This window comes from Puma concolor, chromosome A2 (assembly GCF_028749965.1).
Source record: "Puma concolor isolate L17-30 chromosome A2, mPumCon1.1.hap2, whole genome shotgun sequence".
In the NCBI taxonomy this organism is placed as follows: Eukaryota; Metazoa; Chordata; class Mammalia; order Carnivora; family Felidae; genus Puma; species Puma concolor.
In genome coordinates, this window is record NC_141668.1 from 109,826,996 (window position 1) to 109,845,164 (window position 18,169).

The 18,169-nt window shown below is 47.5% G+C and overlaps 1 protein-coding gene across 24 annotated transcripts in view; it reads right to left on the bottom strand.

The window, feature by feature from the left end:
• SLC41A3 (solute carrier family 41 member 3) overlaps nt 1-18,169 on the bottom strand; it is a 130,112-nt gene that overhangs the window by 89,883 nt on the left and 22,060 nt on the right. For 17 of the 24 annotated variants that reach the window (XR_015248185.1, XR_015248184.1, XM_086697237.1 and 14 more), the window contains exons 2-3: nt 16,284-16,570; nt 3,143-3,250 (exon numbers count right to left, since the gene is read on the bottom strand). Coding sequence is in view for 22 of the 24 variants with exons in the window: in XM_086697237.1 (XP_086553363.1) it covers nt 3,143-3,250; nt 16,284-16,538 (363 nt within the window). In the remaining 2 variants the exon portion in view is untranslated. Of the gene's footprint in view, nt 1-3,142; nt 3,251-4,774; nt 4,931-5,552; nt 8,188-10,842; nt 15,818-16,283; nt 16,571-18,169 lie in introns of those variants that run through there. The other 7 variants (XM_086697242.1, XM_086697240.1, XM_086697239.1 and 4 more) reach the window with 5 other exon arrangements.

Here is an 18,169-nt window from a genome sequence, read left to right on the forward strand (position 1 = left end):
CAAACATTTAAATGATTCTAATTTCCAGATAAATGACTTTTGACATCATTGGGACTTGAGATCATTTTTGAAATAGATATTGAATGGTAATGTTTTCTTAAAACTAGAGTCTACTTTGTTACATAGGCTGATTGTAAATTTGTGGAATCCCAGATATTTGAGGCAACATCCATAATTTTCATTTTGTATTTCTAACTGGATTAATACCAATTTTATATGTGTTTAACTGGCTTGTACACTTTGGGATGTTACCTGGTACTGTTTCTGACTAATCTTAAAATCATTGTAATTAGTACTTGCATACTCAACATTTCTGGCTCTGTTCTGGCAGGAGAGTGATGGTTAGTCATGGACATTTTGTGTTTAATCTTTAGGAGAACTTAGTAAGCTTTTATGTATGTATTTTAAAGAAATTCCATCTGCTCCTATTATCCTGTGAACTAAGTGCACCACAAAGCATTAAGTCTTCTGATAGATGCTTCTATGCTATGTTGTTTCAGTGATTCCTGAGGGGCCTCGTGATGTTTATAGATCAGAAAGGGAGACCTGAGGCTAAAACCATGCTCCTCTCTCAAACTGGGAGTTTTGAGCAACTTAACCTTTTGGAATTGAGCTTCAGGAAATGTTTTCCCTCATATTTCTGTGCTCTTATTTTGGTCTAGGTGGAGGCTGGCTTGGTAGCTCTGCCTTGCAGGATTACGTTCAGACTCACACTTCATTCCTCTCTGCCTTCTGTCCTGCAGATTACTTAGCACACTGGAAATTTAGGTGGAAGGAGGAAAATTTTAAATAGGACTTTAGTGATTTGCAGAATACTTTGTGTCCCTGAGTGCAGATGGCTACCAAAGTGATTAGAGCTTGTTTACAAACTGGGGCAATGAATTGGAAAGCCAACAAACCAGCTGTAAGTTGTATGTTTGAATTTACTGTAAATGCTTTTATTGTAAGTTAAGAATTGGAGAATTTCCTTAGCCTTTAGCAACCTCAACTATAATTCTTCCTCATTATGTTTTAATATTATGCAGTTACCTATAACTGACAGACCAGGTTAATTGGCTTTGCATCCATCACTATTTTCAACTCTTGTGGCATGCCCTAAGTCAGCATAGTAAAAGAAGCAGGTGCACAAAAATGTTCCTCTTGCCTTCTTGAGAAGGCTCTGATTCCTGTGTATTTAGCCCAGATCACACTTGCTTTGTCTTGCATGTGAATTGCAGATCTGTTGGCTTGGTCTTTCCTACATGTTTAATGAGAACACAAGGGTTCCTGAAAGATTTCCTATAGAAGGCCAGCTCTATTGTAAGCTTCCCACTGTGAATTCTATTGTCTTCAAAATTCATTAAACAGCCACCTGTCCAACCATCTTTGCTGCTAGCCATTCCAAAATATGTCTGGTTTTGGAAACCCTAGTTTCTCTAAGCAGTGCCTTCTGCATATGTAATAGAACTTGTTGGTGCCAGAGTGCTTGGGTTCTCATCTCTGTTACTGTGTCCAGCTTCTTTCCTCCTCCTGTGCCATCACACAGTGAGCCTCAGAGCCCGTTTGTTCACTAAAGAGGCAACTCCAGCTGAAATCACTCTTAAAATCTTATTACAACCTAGAGTAACTTTTCAAAACATGTTTCTTCTTCCTGAGTCTGTGTAAGTATCTTTTTTTTTTCTGCAAATTCTTCTTTGTGTTGAAATTCTAACGTGAATCTTGGGTATCTCTCTGGGGTACAGTGAAGTCCAGTGAAAGCCATCTTGTCTGTTTTGAAAACAAATATTATGTAACCTCTGGTAATTCTTTTTCTGTATTAATATGGACGTTCTTGAGTAAGGGTATTTATTATTGTACATGATTGCTTTGTGAAATGTGTAAATGAGATCACCTATGCAGCCTTGTTTATTTCCTCTGGTTTGTAGTGTTATTAAAAGCACATTCTATTGTAAATAAATAAATAAATAAAATTAAAAAATAAAATCAATGGTTTGAAAGATACCTCTTTTCCAACTGTATTTTGTAAATGATTATTTCTAGTGTGTACACAGAAATGCACTTCTGTACTTCCTACCTTCTGGAGGCCAGGAGTCTGAAATGCATCTTATGGGGCAAAAATCAAGGTGTCCACATGGTCTTACTCCCTCAGAAAGCTTGAGGGAGGGATCTGTTTCTTCATCTTCTCCAGCAGGTAAAGCCACATTTCCTGGCTATTCCTCCAACTTCAAACCCAGTGGCATAGCATCTTCTCTGACTTGACTTCCCTCACATGGCCTTTGCTTCTGAAACATCCCTGTCCCCCCCTTACTAGAGAGCCTTGCGATGACACTGGGCCCATGTGGATAATCCAGGATCATCTCCTGTGTCAAGGTCCTTCACTTCATCCCATCAGCAAAGACCCTGTCAACATAAGGAACTATGCACAGGTCCCACGGATTAGGATGTGGCTCTTTGGGGGCCACTGTCCGGCTAGCCACCCTTCACCCACTCTCCAGGCAGGCCCCACCTCTTTCCCTCACTATTCCAATTACATCACTCTTGTTTCAGTTTCCTGACTACAACATACCTACTCTTGCCATCAGCCTTGTTCACATCCTGAATGTGAAATGGGTTTCACAGAAGGGGAAAGAGCATTCCGCATAATAGAAGGAAAAGAACTGCAATTCCCAGGATAGCTAGGAGGGGTAGAATGAGTGACAGCCTGAGGGACAGAGTGAGTTAGGGAGTCCTGAGAAGACCCCTCTGCTGACGGGGCATTTCAGAGCCATCATAGAAAAGAAAATCCTCTAACAGATATGGATGATGTGGTGACGAAAATCCTGTTTCATCTCTAAAACCCTTCAGTAAGGCTGCATTGCTCATTACAGCTTTTGTGTGAATGTGTGGAGCCAGGCTCCGGGACACAGCAGGTTACAGGAGAAACCAAGGGCACACGGGGCTGAGCCTGGCCCTCACCAGAAGTCCAGTTGCACTGTGGAACAACAGGATAGCAGGCTGTGAGGAGCGACCAGGTGGAGCATCATGACAGAACAAAACCTCTTAACACCTGTCTTTTCAGAGAGGCAAACCCACCTGTCTAACAAGGCTATGAGGAGAAACTGGGAGGTGCCCACGTGTCCGTCCCTGGGAGGCAGGTAGCCCAGATGCTCAAATATCTACTTACAGCAGTGGAGAGTCGTGACGCCAGCGTCATTTCCAGGTTCCCCTTCAGGCCCACCAGGGGTGGCACCAACGTCAATAGGTCTTTAACCTCCACAAACACAGGCCAATGCTGGTGGGGAAAGAGTAAGATCAATCCAAACACACATATTGGCACATCTTCGAAATTTCTTGAGAGAAGTTGTGGCAAGTTACTTTAGCAGCTAGGAAAACTGGAGGCCAGACTGTGTCCGAGCCTGACTGGTGGGGTCCAGCCTGCAAACACGACATACCCAGGGTGGCCCATGTGTCTGTAGCAACAGGAACGAGTCACCAGTTTCAAAGCTGGGAGATTTCTCATGAATGGGAGAGCTGGTGAGAACATCTGGGACAAAGGAGTGACATAGATTTCCCAGTGACCCAGAGTATCATGTGGGGACACTGGATTTGTCAAAACAGAATGTAGCTCTATCCAGGTCTCTATCAAAGGTAAAAGATTAAAAAAAGTATGAAAGGGGGGCACCTGGGTCTTTCAGTCAGTTGAGCGTCTGACTTCGACTCAGGTCATGATCTCACAGTTCGTGAGTTTGAGCCCCACGTCGGGCTCTGTGCTGACAGCTCAGAGCCTGGACTGTGGGGGGCTGGGCCCCGGTGCCAGGCTGAGACCAGGTCGAGCAACGTTCCCTGTTGACTCAAGCCAACCCGGTGGTTCCCCCTCCCATTCACCCACTTTCAAGGGCATACGAGAGACTGGGTCGAGCAACGTTCCCTGTTGACTCAAGCCAACCCGGTGGTTCCCCCTCCCATTCACCCACTTTCAAGGGCATACGAAAGCCTTGTCAAGGCTGAGAAAGTTAATTCCTGAAGCCTGTGGTCTGCAGGTGTTGGCAGTAATGCTACCTCCCTTTTCCTACCCCGAGTCAGATAGAAACAAACATGGGAATTGTGTTTTGCTAGCAATCTTATCAACAAGGTCTTGTGACCTGTCTAAAAAATGCACAAGAAACACAGAACTAAATGTTTTGGTTGGCAGCGATTATGTGAAACCTGTTTATTCTTAGAATGGCCTGACCCATAAGAGTCTGGATATAAAAGATTGTGTACAGCAACAATAAAGCCGTCACTTGGGCCATCAGCCCAGGGGACCCTCCTGTTCCCAAACTTTCTCTTCTTTTTTCTTGCATTCCCCTACCCTCAGGACCCTGACCTCGGTGATTGTCACGCCGGTCGCGACACTGGACCCTGCTTTGGGTTCTGTGTCTCCCTCTCTCTCTGCCCCTGCCCCACTTGTGTTCTCTCTCTCTCTCTCTCTCTCTCTCAAAAATAACTTCTTTGTGAGGTGAAAATTATTCCCACCAGTTTATATGCAATTAGATTGCTTATTCCCACCCTACCCCCATCAATTTTCAATACCTCATCCGATTCTATTGACTTAATTTACCTCTCAGTACCCTATAGATTTCTGTGATCCCTACGCTAAGAGCTCCTCCTGGTTTTAGAATTCTAGACCTAAAACAACACTCCTACTGTGTTAGCTAGGAGATAGGAGCCCTGGGGTCTGGGCCCTGTTGCCTGAGACTGAAGATATGGTGGGGGGAAGGAGAAGGGGGGTAGAGCCCAGGAGAGTCCTCTAAAGCAGCCCAACAAAACATCTTACAGGGTCTGGAGTGAAAGGGTCAGGCGTCCTTCATGTCCTCAGAGAGAGGAAGAGCACTCATGGCTGCCGGTTCCCTCTTTCTTTTTACCTCATTGGCAAAGCTGGGAAATTCAGAATCCAATCCCAGATCTGATGGAGCTATGAGTCTACCCTTCTCTGAAAGTTCAGAAGAAAACCATGTCACCAGGCAAGAAGGTGCTCCCACTGTCTGTCAGCGGCCTCCTGTGGCTCCCAGGCTTCCAGAAGCATTTGGCCCCTGTGCAGCTATCCCACCAGTGTGCCACAGCATGCATGGAGACGCAAGTCCCTAGCCCAGTTCCTGGCACAGGCACCCCTCCCTGGGCTCCAGCCTCCCCTGAGGCCGGCATCCTCTACCCCAAGCCTCCTCTGGCCTCCCACCTCGGCCTGCTCTCAAGCACCTTCATTTTTGCTGACACACAAGACCAAGACCCCACCAACTCAAGTGTAAAAATAAATCCCCTCTCTCTGCATCCCATCACAGAAGCTTCCCCTTGTCTTCCTCAGCACCACTGAACTTAGTGAGTCTTGTTCTCACCCTCTCAGATGCTATGCTAGCTGCTGTCCCTCCCCACCCCATAGCAATGCCCTTTCCTTGGGCTCTTCTAACCTCCATTCTTCCTCCTTGGCTCTCTGAGCTATGGACCTCCCCCACCCCCAGTCCCAGCTGGTGTTAAGCTCCAATTGTGTGACAGGCACTCCTCTGACTCCATGTCACTCCTGTGAACTCACAACCACATACCCCCAGTCTGAAACTGACCTCTGCTTATTCCATGTTGACCTCCATTGAGGGCTCCTCTTCCTCCTTCTGACCTCTTTTTCTTAATATTATTTAATTTAAAGAATTTTATTTCCTTTCTCCAGATAGGCAGGCTGCAAAGCTAGAAATTTTACCAAGGTCTAACAATAATTCTTGATTCTTCCAAATGGACACAGGCTTTTCAACTCTGGACCGTCCTTGGGTTACGTAATAGCCTTATGGAACTGATGCTCAAGAAAACAGTCCATCGTTTTCAAGAGGTCTGTCCTCTAACTCCACAGTTGAGAAACTCCCTGTTATAGAACAGACAGAACCGAGCCAAGGGTAAGGTTAGGCTGGCATCAAACCACTTACTGCTCTGCGGCACTCATGGTTCCTGACCCATCCATTCCAAGTCTGCTTTCTGCCAACGGTGGCTCCCAGAGGTCAGGAGACCAAAGGCTGTAGATCTCCTAACCTATTAATCCTGAGTCCTTCATGCTTCATCTTCATTCTCCTTCCCTGCCATTTCCTCTCCCTCCCAAGGCTTGAGTCACCTTCTACTGCACACCCTACATGACCTCACCCACAGCCATCTCCATCCTTCCTACATTAACAAGTGGCCCTAAGGGGGTGAAGGGCAGGAGGAGAGCCTTTGCATCAGTCATGTGGGTGTGGGCTGGGACACAATGATGGCCACAGAGACTTGAGAAGTCACATCTAGACACATCAGGCACCATATAACCACCAGGGGTCTATTATGGGACAAAGTCAACTAACAGGGAAGACTAAAGCAGAAAAGCAGTAGGACCCTGGATCCTCGCTGACACTGTTAATCCAGGGAACTAACACGTACTAGAGCAGTCTGATCTGTAGCCTTCTTTATAGGAATCTTAAATGACTCTAGTCACTTGGAGTTAGGGTTTTCTGACGAAGACATTGTGCTCTGTGCTGGTGATGCTCGACATCTCTGGCTCAGATCTGTCTTCTGAGCACTGCACCTGCCTACCCAACTGCTGACTGAATCCTGACATCCCATGGGCCCTTCAAAATCAGGATTCCAGACTTGACCTTCCTTGCACAGACCCTTTGCCCTGCCCACTGTGGCTCCAGGCATCCTTCTTGGTCTTCCAGCATGGACTTAAGTAACCCCCCGTGTTCCCTGACAGCCTGGCATCCAAGTCATGGTAACTGTCTTAATTTCTGCCACAACTGCCCTCTCTGGAAATGCTTCAAAGAAATCTTATGAGGGGCACTGGGGAGATCAAAATCAGTCAGAGTTAGTAATGGTTCTTGCACTCGCGGGGCTCTGAATCACAGCCACAGCTTCCCAGCTCTTCCCTGTGGCCTTCACCCTGCTGCCACAGTTCAGTTCTGTTACAGTTATGACCCTGTCACTCAGCCCCTTGACCAGTTCTGATCTTGGGCATACACCCAATAGATCTGTCCCCTCAAAACATACAAGAAATAGACAGGAATGTCTCTGGTAGTATCATGCTTCAAAAACATCCAAAACTAATGCACAGTATTAGAAGGAAGAAGACTGGTTTAGGTGGGGCAGAGGATGGAGGAGCCCGCTGGGGGCTGAAAATGCTCTTGACCTGGATGGGGATTACACAGGTGCATTTATCCTGAGATGGTCATTCAAACTCTACACATAACACGTACAATTTTCAACACATCCATGATATACTTCAATAAAATACACATTTATTTTAAAACAAACAATGAGGACAAAAATCAACAACCCCTCTGCACTCAGCATACAACTTGAGCAGAGCAGACAGCCCTTCTCACAGGCTGTCCAGCACCCCACCCCATGACCATGGCCAATTGCTGTTCCTCACTCCTTGCAAATGCCCACTCATTTGTCTGTATCTCTGCACACATTGATCCCTTTGCTTGGACTGTCTGCTCTCTCTCACATCATCCCAGAAACTATTATATTATCCTTTAAGGTCCAACTCTGACTGTCCTACTAACTGCAGATTCTTTGACTCCTCTGGGAAAAATGACCTGTTCCCTCTTTCTTCACAGGCAAATGTCTGCTCACTGCTCCACTCCCTTAACACTGGCTCGTGGGATGAAGCACCTGCCTCACCCCCTAAGCTACAAAAGCCAGGGAGGCAGAGACAGGTCTGTTTCTGCTCACCATTGCACTCCTGGGGCCTGAGAGCAGCTAACACAAAATTCAACAAAATATGCTGAATGCATAAATGAGGAACCAGATGAATGAATGAATTCATCTATCCTACTCTGTGCTCAGCTACCAGCTGCTCAAAAGCAGACACCTGTCTGATTCATCTCTAATTCAGTGAAGAAAGACTACATACACTCTAACAATTACAACCGCTGTTATTGTCTCTGGTGCCCACGGGCCTACATAAACCCCCAAGAAGGCCTGAAAGGATACACAAGACATGATAATAGAAGCTTCCTCCAGGGATGAGATTGAGGGCTGAAATACTTATTTTATAAAAAAGAGAAACATGGGCTCCTGGGTGGCTCAGTTGGTTCAGCATCCAACTTTGGCTCAGGCCATGATCTCATGGGTCACGACTTCAAGCCCTGCATTGGGCTCGCTGATACCAGCTTGGAGCCTGCTTGGGGTCCTCTTTCGCCTTCTCTCTCTGTGCCTAGCCCCCCAACCGCCACACTCAAAAATAAACATTAAAAAAAGAGAAAGGGGGGCGCCTGGGTGGCGCAGTAGGTTAAGCGTCCGACTTCAGCCAGGTCATGATCTCGCGGTCCGTGAGTTCGAGCCCCGCGTCGGGCTCTGGGCTGATGGCTCAGAGCCTGGAGCCTGTTTCCGATTCTGTGTCTCCCTCTCTCTCTGCCCCTCCCCCGTTCATGCTCTGTCTCTCTCTGTCCCAAAAATAAATAAACGTTGAAAAAAAAATAAAAAAATAAAAAAAGAGAAAGGGAGAGAAACATTTATATATACCTTACTTGTGTATCTGAAAAATAATTTTTTGAAAAAAAAACTGAACTGATACTCTCTGGCCCCTTACTGGGCCCCAATCCCTGGACCCAACTATAGACTGACCCCAACTATAGACTGACCCCAAACCCCATTAACAGAGAGACTCCTGACCCCAAATCTACAGTAGGTAAAGTTAGCACCTAACCAGTACTCTTGGGGCCAGCCCACTATGCCAGAGATAGCCACGAGGTGCTCCTGCCAGGAGGTTATCCCTGCTTCAGGCTCATGGGGGCTATGAGGCCCCAGAATGTGGCAGCCTGGGTATAGTGGGAGCCAGGCCACCCTCCTATGTTATGGAATTTCCCCCTGGAACAGTGTTGACAAGGCCACATCCTGCACCACTGAGCGGGGGTGACCAGGGAGGTGGTGGTGCACATGCAGGAGCCACAAAAACCTGAGTGCCCTTGACCTGGGAGTCACTGCACATTTGCAAACTGGAGGGAAAGAATGAGCTGTGTCTTCCAGGGCTGTTATCTGTTCCTCCCAAATGCTGGGCCTCCCGAAGCTGGATGGCTCAAGGCCTGGATTTGCAAAGTTGCCCAAGTATGCTCTGGGCCTCCTTCCCAAGACACCCCCTTTTCTTCATGCTAGACTCCCAGATGGAGACTTAACACAAGGTCAGGAAACGGCCCTCCAGTTGGAGGCACTTCCTCCTGGACTGGCCTCCTGTGTCACCCCTGCTGATGGTCGGGTACAATCCCAAGCCCTTCTTCCCCTGACATCCCATCCAATCTTCCAGACTCTGCTGAGATCCCCCAACTGACTGATATATAACCTCTCAGGCTGCAGCAACTGAAGGACATGCACTGTGGTGTAGGGGCTCAAAACCATGTTCCATGAAGTGGCCATGGAAGGTCAAAACAGAGACACAGGGCAGAGTCTTTCTCTGGAGAAGGGTCTTAGGAAGGGGGTGAGAGACTATTAGAGCAGCCCAAGGGGTGAAGCTCTGAGGTGAGAGAGATGGGGATCTAGGATGCAAGCCCAAATGAATGCTTTCTAACAGCAAGTTGGCCAGTACACAAAGGGCTGCCCTAGCCCCAGGAGGGGTGAGTGTCCCATCCACTTAAGTCTGAAGGCAGAGCCATCAAGAGCCTCATCCAGAGACCAGGGGACAGGGTGGGTGTTGATAACCCCTCTTCAACTCACACACAGATGCACAAAGAATGCTGAACTGTCATCAGGAAGGAGATGCTTTGTGGAACTGAGGAAGGCACTGCACTAGCTGCAATGTCCCCATGGGCTGCAAAACTAAATTTAAATTTAATTTCACTGATTAAAAAGCACATTACAGGGGCACCTGGGTGGCTCAGTCGGTTGAGCATCTGACTCTTGATTTTGGCTCAGGTCATGATCCAGAGTCATGGGATCGAGCCACACATTCGGTGCTGTGCTCACAGCAAAGAGCCTCCTTGGGATTCTCTCTCCCTCTCTCTGCCCCTCCCTCCCTCACTCAGGTACACACATGCACACACTCTCTCTTTTAAAAAAAATATAATAAAAGCACATTACATAGCAAGATCCCATATATTTATGTTTACACATTCTTGATAGACACGCACCACGATGTTGATAGAGATTATGGGCACCCTTCCTTCTTCACTTGTGCATATTTTCTAATTTTTCTATCACACACTAACTCTATAAAAATATTTAGGTAGACAGAGCAAACCCTCAATGATTCAAACAGCATTACGTGAACCAACCCCAGGGCATAAAGAGACCAGGAGAAGTGAATGCCAGAGTGTGTGCTCGTTTAAGGGCCTCCCCACAATGCTTCTAATCAACAGAGACCACCACATCCCCACACTCGTCTGGACCCCAGCCTGGGATCTGGACCTTTTCCCCTCACTGAAGAGCCCCACAGAGATTCTGGGGACTGGAGGGAACAGTGCCCATCACCCTTGGAGTCACAACACGAAGCACACTGGGTGTCTCACCCTCACAACCCAGTGAGGTCGGTGCATTCATTAGCCCCATCTGTAGATGGGGAAACTGATACGGGGGAAGCTAATGAATTCCCTCAAGTAGTAAGTGAATGGCAGAGGATTTGAACCCCTCCAGGCCCTGCCTGATGAATCTGGAAGGAAAATGGTTTGAGCTAACATGGTTAGTGTGGGCTGACTTTGGAGAGGGTCGTCAGAAGCTTCTTTGAATTTCAGACCCGAGGCCCCCCGGAGGATCCTCCTGCTGGCACCACTGAGCCCGGGAATCCTGGGCTGCACCCCGACTCAGGGCCTCTGGTGTCCCCTGGCCTATCATATCTGTGATGCCTAGGGAGCCTGGTTTCCCACCCCCCTCCCCCCAGGCCCCCAAATGCCCGGTACACACTTGGAGAGTGTTCATCACCAGGCCGGCTGTCAACATGCCCAAGCCTGAGAGCAGAATGGGCACCATGATCTGGCACATGATAGAGAAGACGGCCTCAGGGAAGACCCCATGGGGGGACCGGGTGAGTTCACAGCTGAAGCCTCGCAACTTCTTGCCCTGGAAGCAAAACTGCAGGTTCAGCTGGGTGACCACCATGATCAGGCTGCCAACCATGTTCACAGGAGCAAGACGTCCACTTGTGTCCTCTGTCTTCCTCCTGCACCAGGATATGCTTCCAAAGATGTACACATAGGGAACGCTTCCAGTGCCCTGAGCCGCTGGCAGGATCCCCGAATGCCCCTCAGCCAAGGGCCAGAGCAAGCAAGGAACAAAGGCCAGTGTGACTCAGAGCCTCATGTGGGGCCTTGGCGAACTCCTGCTGTCTCTCCACCCGCTACAGATCAGGTTCTCCTCAGAGAGTAGCTGCTCTGTCATCCAGGACGTCCCTCAGCTAAGTCTCTCACAGTGACCTTGATAGCATCCAGCCTTCCAGCCTACACTGGCTTGGGCTAGACCCTGGGAGACAGAACCATACGAGGCCTGACCTTGGTGAGGGCCACAAAGAATCCTGCCCGCCTCTGCATACACTCCCCAGTTGCTTCTACTCTTGGCAGACAAAGGCCTGGAGAAATCTCAGCCTAAAGGACCCACTCTTACAGCCCCCCTGAGGAGTTTCATGCCTCAAGGTTGAGAGGGCTGCAGGTACCCAAGAAAGAAGCCACATCCTGTGATCATCTTGACTTCAGAATCCAAGGCCTCTTGACCATATGAAGAAGCTATGTTCACAGAGGAAATGCAGCCCTCTTTACTCTCAAGGGCCCAGAAAACTAATAAACACACTTCCAGGGGCACCTGGGTGGCTCAGTCGGTTCAGTGTCTGACTTTGGCTCAGGTCATGATCTGATCAGGTCATGATCAGGTCTGTGAGTTCAGGTCTGTGAATTCAGGCCCGGCGTTGGGCTCTGTGTTGACAGCTCAGAGCCTGGAGCTTGCTTCTGATTCTGTGACTTCCTCTCTCTCTTCCCCTTCCCTGCTCATGCTCTGCCTCTCTTTCAAAAATAAACATAGGGGCACCTGGGTGTCTCATTCGGTTAAGTGTCTGACTTTGGCTCAGGTCATGATTTCACAGTCTGAGTTCGGGACCTGCATTGGGCTGTGCTGACAGCTCGGAGCTTGGAGCCTGCTTTGGATTCGGTGTTTACCTCTCTCTCTGTCCCTCCCCCACCTATGCTCAGTCTCTCAAACATAAAATAAACATAAAAAAAATTTTTTTTAAAGATGCTTCTGAAGAGGCTCCACTCTCATCCATTACAAAGGTTAGACCAGCCCTGATACCCAGCTTACTGCCCCCTTCCAGAGAGTAGGCTTGGATATCACCTTTGACTGCCAGCAAGTCTATTGTTGGGTGTGCACTGGGCATTCCACAGGTAGCAGGGATGGAATGTCAGGCATGAGGGTTGGCTGGAACAGGGATCAAGGTCACAGCCAGAAGAAGCCCAAGGCTGAAGGTCAGAAGCACACTGACCTACTGACCCTGTGGGACTTCTCCTGGACCAGGATCCTGATCTGAGCCTCAACTTCTGCTCCTGTTCCTAAACCAGGGCCCTCTTGGGCAACCTCCTGGTTCCCCTCTGTTGGATAGTCTATCCCACACTCAGGTCCCATCCCTTTAGCCTGGAGTTCACAATCTAGATCCTACTGACCTCCCCAGGCCTATCCACCTCTCTCCCAGCTCCAGCCAAACTTCTCCAACAACTATTTTCCTCATGCCCCAAATATTCCTCTCTCTACATCTGTCCTCAAACAATCCATTTGCTCATTCATTCAATAGATATTTTTAAGCCCTTCCTTGGAGCCAGACATAATGAGCTCTAAACTTCTTGGACATTCTCCCATTGGGAGTTGGAGTTTCTGTCTCCTCCCTTCAACCTGTGACTGCTGGACCAGTAAAACACAGTGGAAGAGACACTGTGTCAGTCTGGTTCTTGAGAAACAGTCTCCACTTCCCATCTCTTGAGATGCTCATACTTGAAACCCAGATACCATGCTATGAGGAAGCCCAAGCAGTCACACAGAAAGGCCACGTATGAGTGTTCCAGCTGAGGATCCAGGTGACAGCAGCAACTGTCATGTCATGTGAGTGAGCTAGCCTGGATTGGGTACGATGCTTGGCAAGCCACCGCAGCAGATGCTGCACACAGCAGACATCCATTCTCACAGAGCCCTATTCGAACTGTAGATTCATGATCAAACTGAATGACTAGCTTTAAACAAGCCACTAAATGTGGATGCAGTGTGTTGCATAGCAATAGATAATTGGGACATCTGGGGAACCTCATCCCCACCCTTTACTTTTCTCATCTCAGAGAAACTAACAATTTCCAAACCTCTCTCTAGTCCAGACCCCTCCCCTGAGCTTTCAGGCTCTGTGTAGCCCCTGTATAACTCAATTAGTCTTTCACGTTTGTTCCTTCCAACTCCTCCCCCAAGCCTCTTGCCTCAATAAATGGTTCTGCCAGAAGCCCAAACTGCACTCTGACTGCCCGTTCCCCAACCAACTCAACCCCACATCAAATCTGCCTGTCCCCATGTCTTTCCACTCCTCTCCAGTTCATGGACACCACCTTCACCATAGCCCTTAACTACCTCCTAACCCTTCTGTCCACCAAAAGTAATACCTGCTCTTTAACACCTTATATTACGTCTTCAAGTGACCTGCTTGCCCAAATATCCTCAATAGCTGTCAACTCATTACCTGAGAGAGTTCAGATTTTGTGGCCAGACATTCAAGGTCTCTCACAATTTGGGGAGGGGGGGGGAAGCATCCTTTTGAGCCCTCTTTCTGCCTAGTACATGATCATCCACCGCATGTCTTAAAAGGAGCTTCCTGTGGACCCTCACATGGGCTGTGCCTATGTTCACACTACTCCCTCTGCATGTTCCACTCGCTGCTCAGGCCAAACTCTTGCCAAACCTCATGGCCAACTGAGGTGCCTTCTCATCTCTGAGGCCATTCCAGTGTCCTGGCCAGAGCCTAACATCTTACCCAGAATTACCAAAGCTCTTTTTTGAACCCCTCTGAGGGAAGTCCACATATGCCTAATGACATAATGAAATGCACATACATCAACACTCCCATCCCAAAGTGTACTCCTCTTGAGGTGGAGTCTGGTTGATTCATGGCCACAATCTTTCAGAGCAGGGGAAAGTATTCATTCACTTACTCCACAGATTAGTACTGAGGGCCTTATGTTTGCCAGACTCTTGGTCTAAGTGTTGTGGTACATCTGTTAGCTGAACAGCACATACTTAGAGCTTTTCAGTGTGGCAGATAATCATAAAAATGGAAATGTAATTATGACCTGTGGTAAGTGCTCTGAAGGAAACCCAAGGAATGGGAGCAAGAAATGAGGATCAACCAACCATACACAGCACCCAACGACCTGCAAATGAAGGAATGAACAAATGAATGAAAGATCTCATTCCCTTGTGTACCCATCTGTGCCTCTCACTGCCCTTTCACACTGATTTCATGTTCAATCACCAAACTCTCAAAATATCTCTAGGATATCCAGCAGGAAGTACACCAGTTTTGCAAATGAGAAAACAAAGGCCCTGAGAGCGTTTACCCAAAACCACACCCCAAGTCAGTATCAGAGGCAGGACTAAGACCCTCAGCTCCCAACTCTGGGGGCAGACTGCCTCCACCACCCTCCATGCTCTCTGCTCCACACCCTTCTCCTGTCTGATGCTGCCTGCATCTGTGGCTTGGGTTCTTGTGTTCAAACAAGAGTCTGAACCAGGAGGAGGCAGACACAAATGGCATATTTCAGAGAAAAGAGTTGAGACGTTAATTGGTTTCAGACAGAACCACTCTGGGCTGGGCTGGTTTCTCTGGACACTGACCACATGGCTCCCACAGAACTCAGCTGGAGGGACCCCCAACAAGCGATTGCTTTCTTCTGACTTCAACAACTCCTGTGATTTAGTTTTGAATGTGGTCAAACATCCTAATACAATGTATAATCATACACAGTGGGCCTTGAACCATTCTCATCAGTACAGAAGATATGGAAACAGACAATAATTTACATAATTCCATATAGAAACAGATTTCTGATTAAGTAAGTTCTTAATTATTAAAAAATATTTCTAATTTCTGTTTAAAAAACCAAATGAGAAATTAAGATAAATGCACACACACATAATACACACACACACATGCAAGTAGTGAAGTTCAGAAGGATAGTCATCAAGATGCTAAGAGTGACTACCGTTGAGAAGCAGAATTTAAAATGACCTTTATTTTATAATGTTCTAACATTCTATTGTGATTACTTGCTTTTATAACCATCAAAACATAAACTGTCACCAAAAATAAATAAAAGATGTCATTACATGAGAAAGATTACTTTCCCATGCAACTTGAGAACAAAATATGATAACATGGTTTACTGGGTCAGAATCCAGAAGATCAGGAATGTAATTTTAAAAATAGCTAGCACAGGAGAAAAGCTCAAAGACCTTGAACTAGATTCTGGGGCTGCACTGAGCAGCAGATGGAATCTGGGTCAAGCATTAGGTGGTTTCCCAGATGACCCTGAATAAGGCCCTGCCCCTGTACAGGCCTCTAAACTCTAAACATGAGAGGTGGGACTGCATCAGTGGTTTTCAGTCTACTCTGCCATCAGAATGACCTGGGAGCTCCTGAAATGTGTAGCCCAAGCCCAAGCCCAGACCAAAGAATCAGAATCCCGAGGCCTGCGGCATGACCTACTCATCTATTCCAACCCCCTTGATTCTTTGGGAGTGTATCTTTGGAGGACAATTAGGAAGGCCTGCAGAGGGTGGGCAGAGAGCTTTGGAATGCACATCACCATTCCTGGCTTTCATTTCTGATTCTTCAGTGGGAACTGGGTGTGTTCCCAGAAGCACACCTTCTTTTTTTTTTTTTTTTTAATTTTTTTTTTTTCAACGTTTATTTATTTTTAGGACAGAGAGAGACAGAGCATGAAGGGGGGAGGGGCAGAGAGAGAGGGAGTCACAGAATCGGAAGCAGGCTCCAGGCTCTGAGCCATCAGCCCAGAGCCTGACGCGGGGCTCGAACTCACGGACCACGAGATCGTGACCTGGCTGAAGTCGGACGCTTAACCGACTGCGCCACCCAGGCGCCCCAATTATATGAGCTAATAAATTGTCTTTTTAAAGCTTAACCTGGGTTAATTTTAGTCTCTGTCACCAGTAACTAAAAGAATCTCTCAATTTATAGAAAAATGGTATTTAAGAAGAGGACGTCCTGTCCCTTGTCCCTCAAGCTGGATTCAAAGTGTAGAGGCCTACTCTTCAGGTATGGCATTCAACAGTGCCCCCAACACCACCATTCCCATTTATTTTCCTCTTACCTGGAAATAGTTCAAAAGCATACCAGCCCCAGACAGTCCCAGTCCTGCAAACATGAAGGGCACCATCACCTGAAGGCCAATGGACAAGGCAGTCTCCCTGCTGAACTCAGACCCCAGTGGTTTAGAGACCACCCTGTGGCTCTCAGACACACTCGGAAGTCCATCTTCTGAGGCTCCAGAGAGTCTTCCAGGGCTGAAGGCGTGTGGCAGAGCCAGCTCCTCTGGCTTCCGCTGTCGGGTCTCTGTCCCATCCATGTGAGCAGAGCTGAGCCCCTGGCAGCCTTAACCTGGGAGACACAAAGCAATAGTGGCTGATCAGCAGAGTTCCTGACCCCCATAGGACTGATACCCTGTAAGCCCTCAGGCCCTTCTGTCCAGCAGAGGCTGGCATCATTCTACCCAGTCAATAGCCTCTCACTCAGGGACTGCTCCACACGGTCTCCTGCAACCCCAATTTAAACAGTTTTTATTTAACATGCGCATGTTTGAGAAAAATAAAATATCACAGAAGAGAGCACTCAATATTTACTAATTCGAGTCAGCAAAACTGGTGGTATAGGTGGAGGAAAATTCTTTCCTCCAGAGAAGAACAAGATACCTAGCAAAAAATGTCAGAACCCAGTTTTTCAGAACTCTGGAAATTCACCAAAGCTTGGAGCAATGCAGGAGTATTTATTTAAAAAAAAAATGCTGAATCCTCAGCAAGAACAGCACATTGTTGTGTCCATGGTGTTTGTGATATTTTTACTGTGCCTTAGTCCCACCCCCTGCTCTGCAGCTCTGCAGCACCCTTAAAAACCAACAGCCTAGAAAGAGCAGAATGGGCTGCAGCTCTTTCAAAGCCTCATTCTCAAAGGACTATCGCTGTTTGACCTATCAGGTGGTTCACCGCAAAATGCCACTTACAGACTATCTGTATTTCACCTGACATTTAAAAAATTTTTTAACGTTTCTTTATTTTTAAGAGACAGAGTGCGAATAGGGGTAGGGACAGAGAGAGGGAGACAGACCCGAAGCAGGCTCCATACTGTCAGCACAGCACCTGATTCGGGGCTTGAACCCATGAACTGTGAGATCATGACCTGAGCCCAGGTCAACAGCTCAACCAACTAACCCACCCAGGTGCCCCTCACCTGACTTATAAAATTCACATAGTGTAAAAAACCTTTTCCCTGGGGGATATTTATTGAAAACAATTATAAGCACTTCAAGCTGCCTAAGGCAGTGGGTAATAGCTGGGGTAAATAATACAGAAACCAAAAGCCTAAAAGATGAGATGCCTAAATTCTGAAAAGTTCCTAAAAATCCTGGGAATCTAGAAGGCCACTCATGGTGAGCTGGGCATATGCTCAGGAAAGAGCCAAGAAGGCCCGAAGCTCTAACCCCCAGCTGATCTGGAGGCTCTGCATAAGCAGACGTGAAGACTAAGGCAGGGCTGTGAACGACAGCACTATGTACCGAAGGTGTGCCCCAACATGCACACAGAGCCTCCAGGCAAAGACTGAGGGACTCATCACTTCCACACACGGCATTCAAGGACATCTCTAACCAAGCATTACCTGACCACAGAGCAGAGTCCTCAGGAGCTAAGTACAACACAGAATACAAACCAAAGAAGTCATTTAGAAAGGTCGCTAAACTAACAACCGCTATAGAAAGCAGCAATAATAGACCCTCAAAAAGACACTGGCCCCTGAGATCTCCAGCCCTGCTCCAGCCACACCCTGGAAGTTGGCTGGCCTGCGTGACAGAAGCTTAAGGAATCAATATGTGGACTGAGCCCAGGGGTTTGGATGCAACTCTGCCAGCCCTTGCTCCTCACTGGTGTCATAGCCCTCATCTAACTTCTTACTGTTGGGCTAATAGAGACTGCACCAACAAGCTAG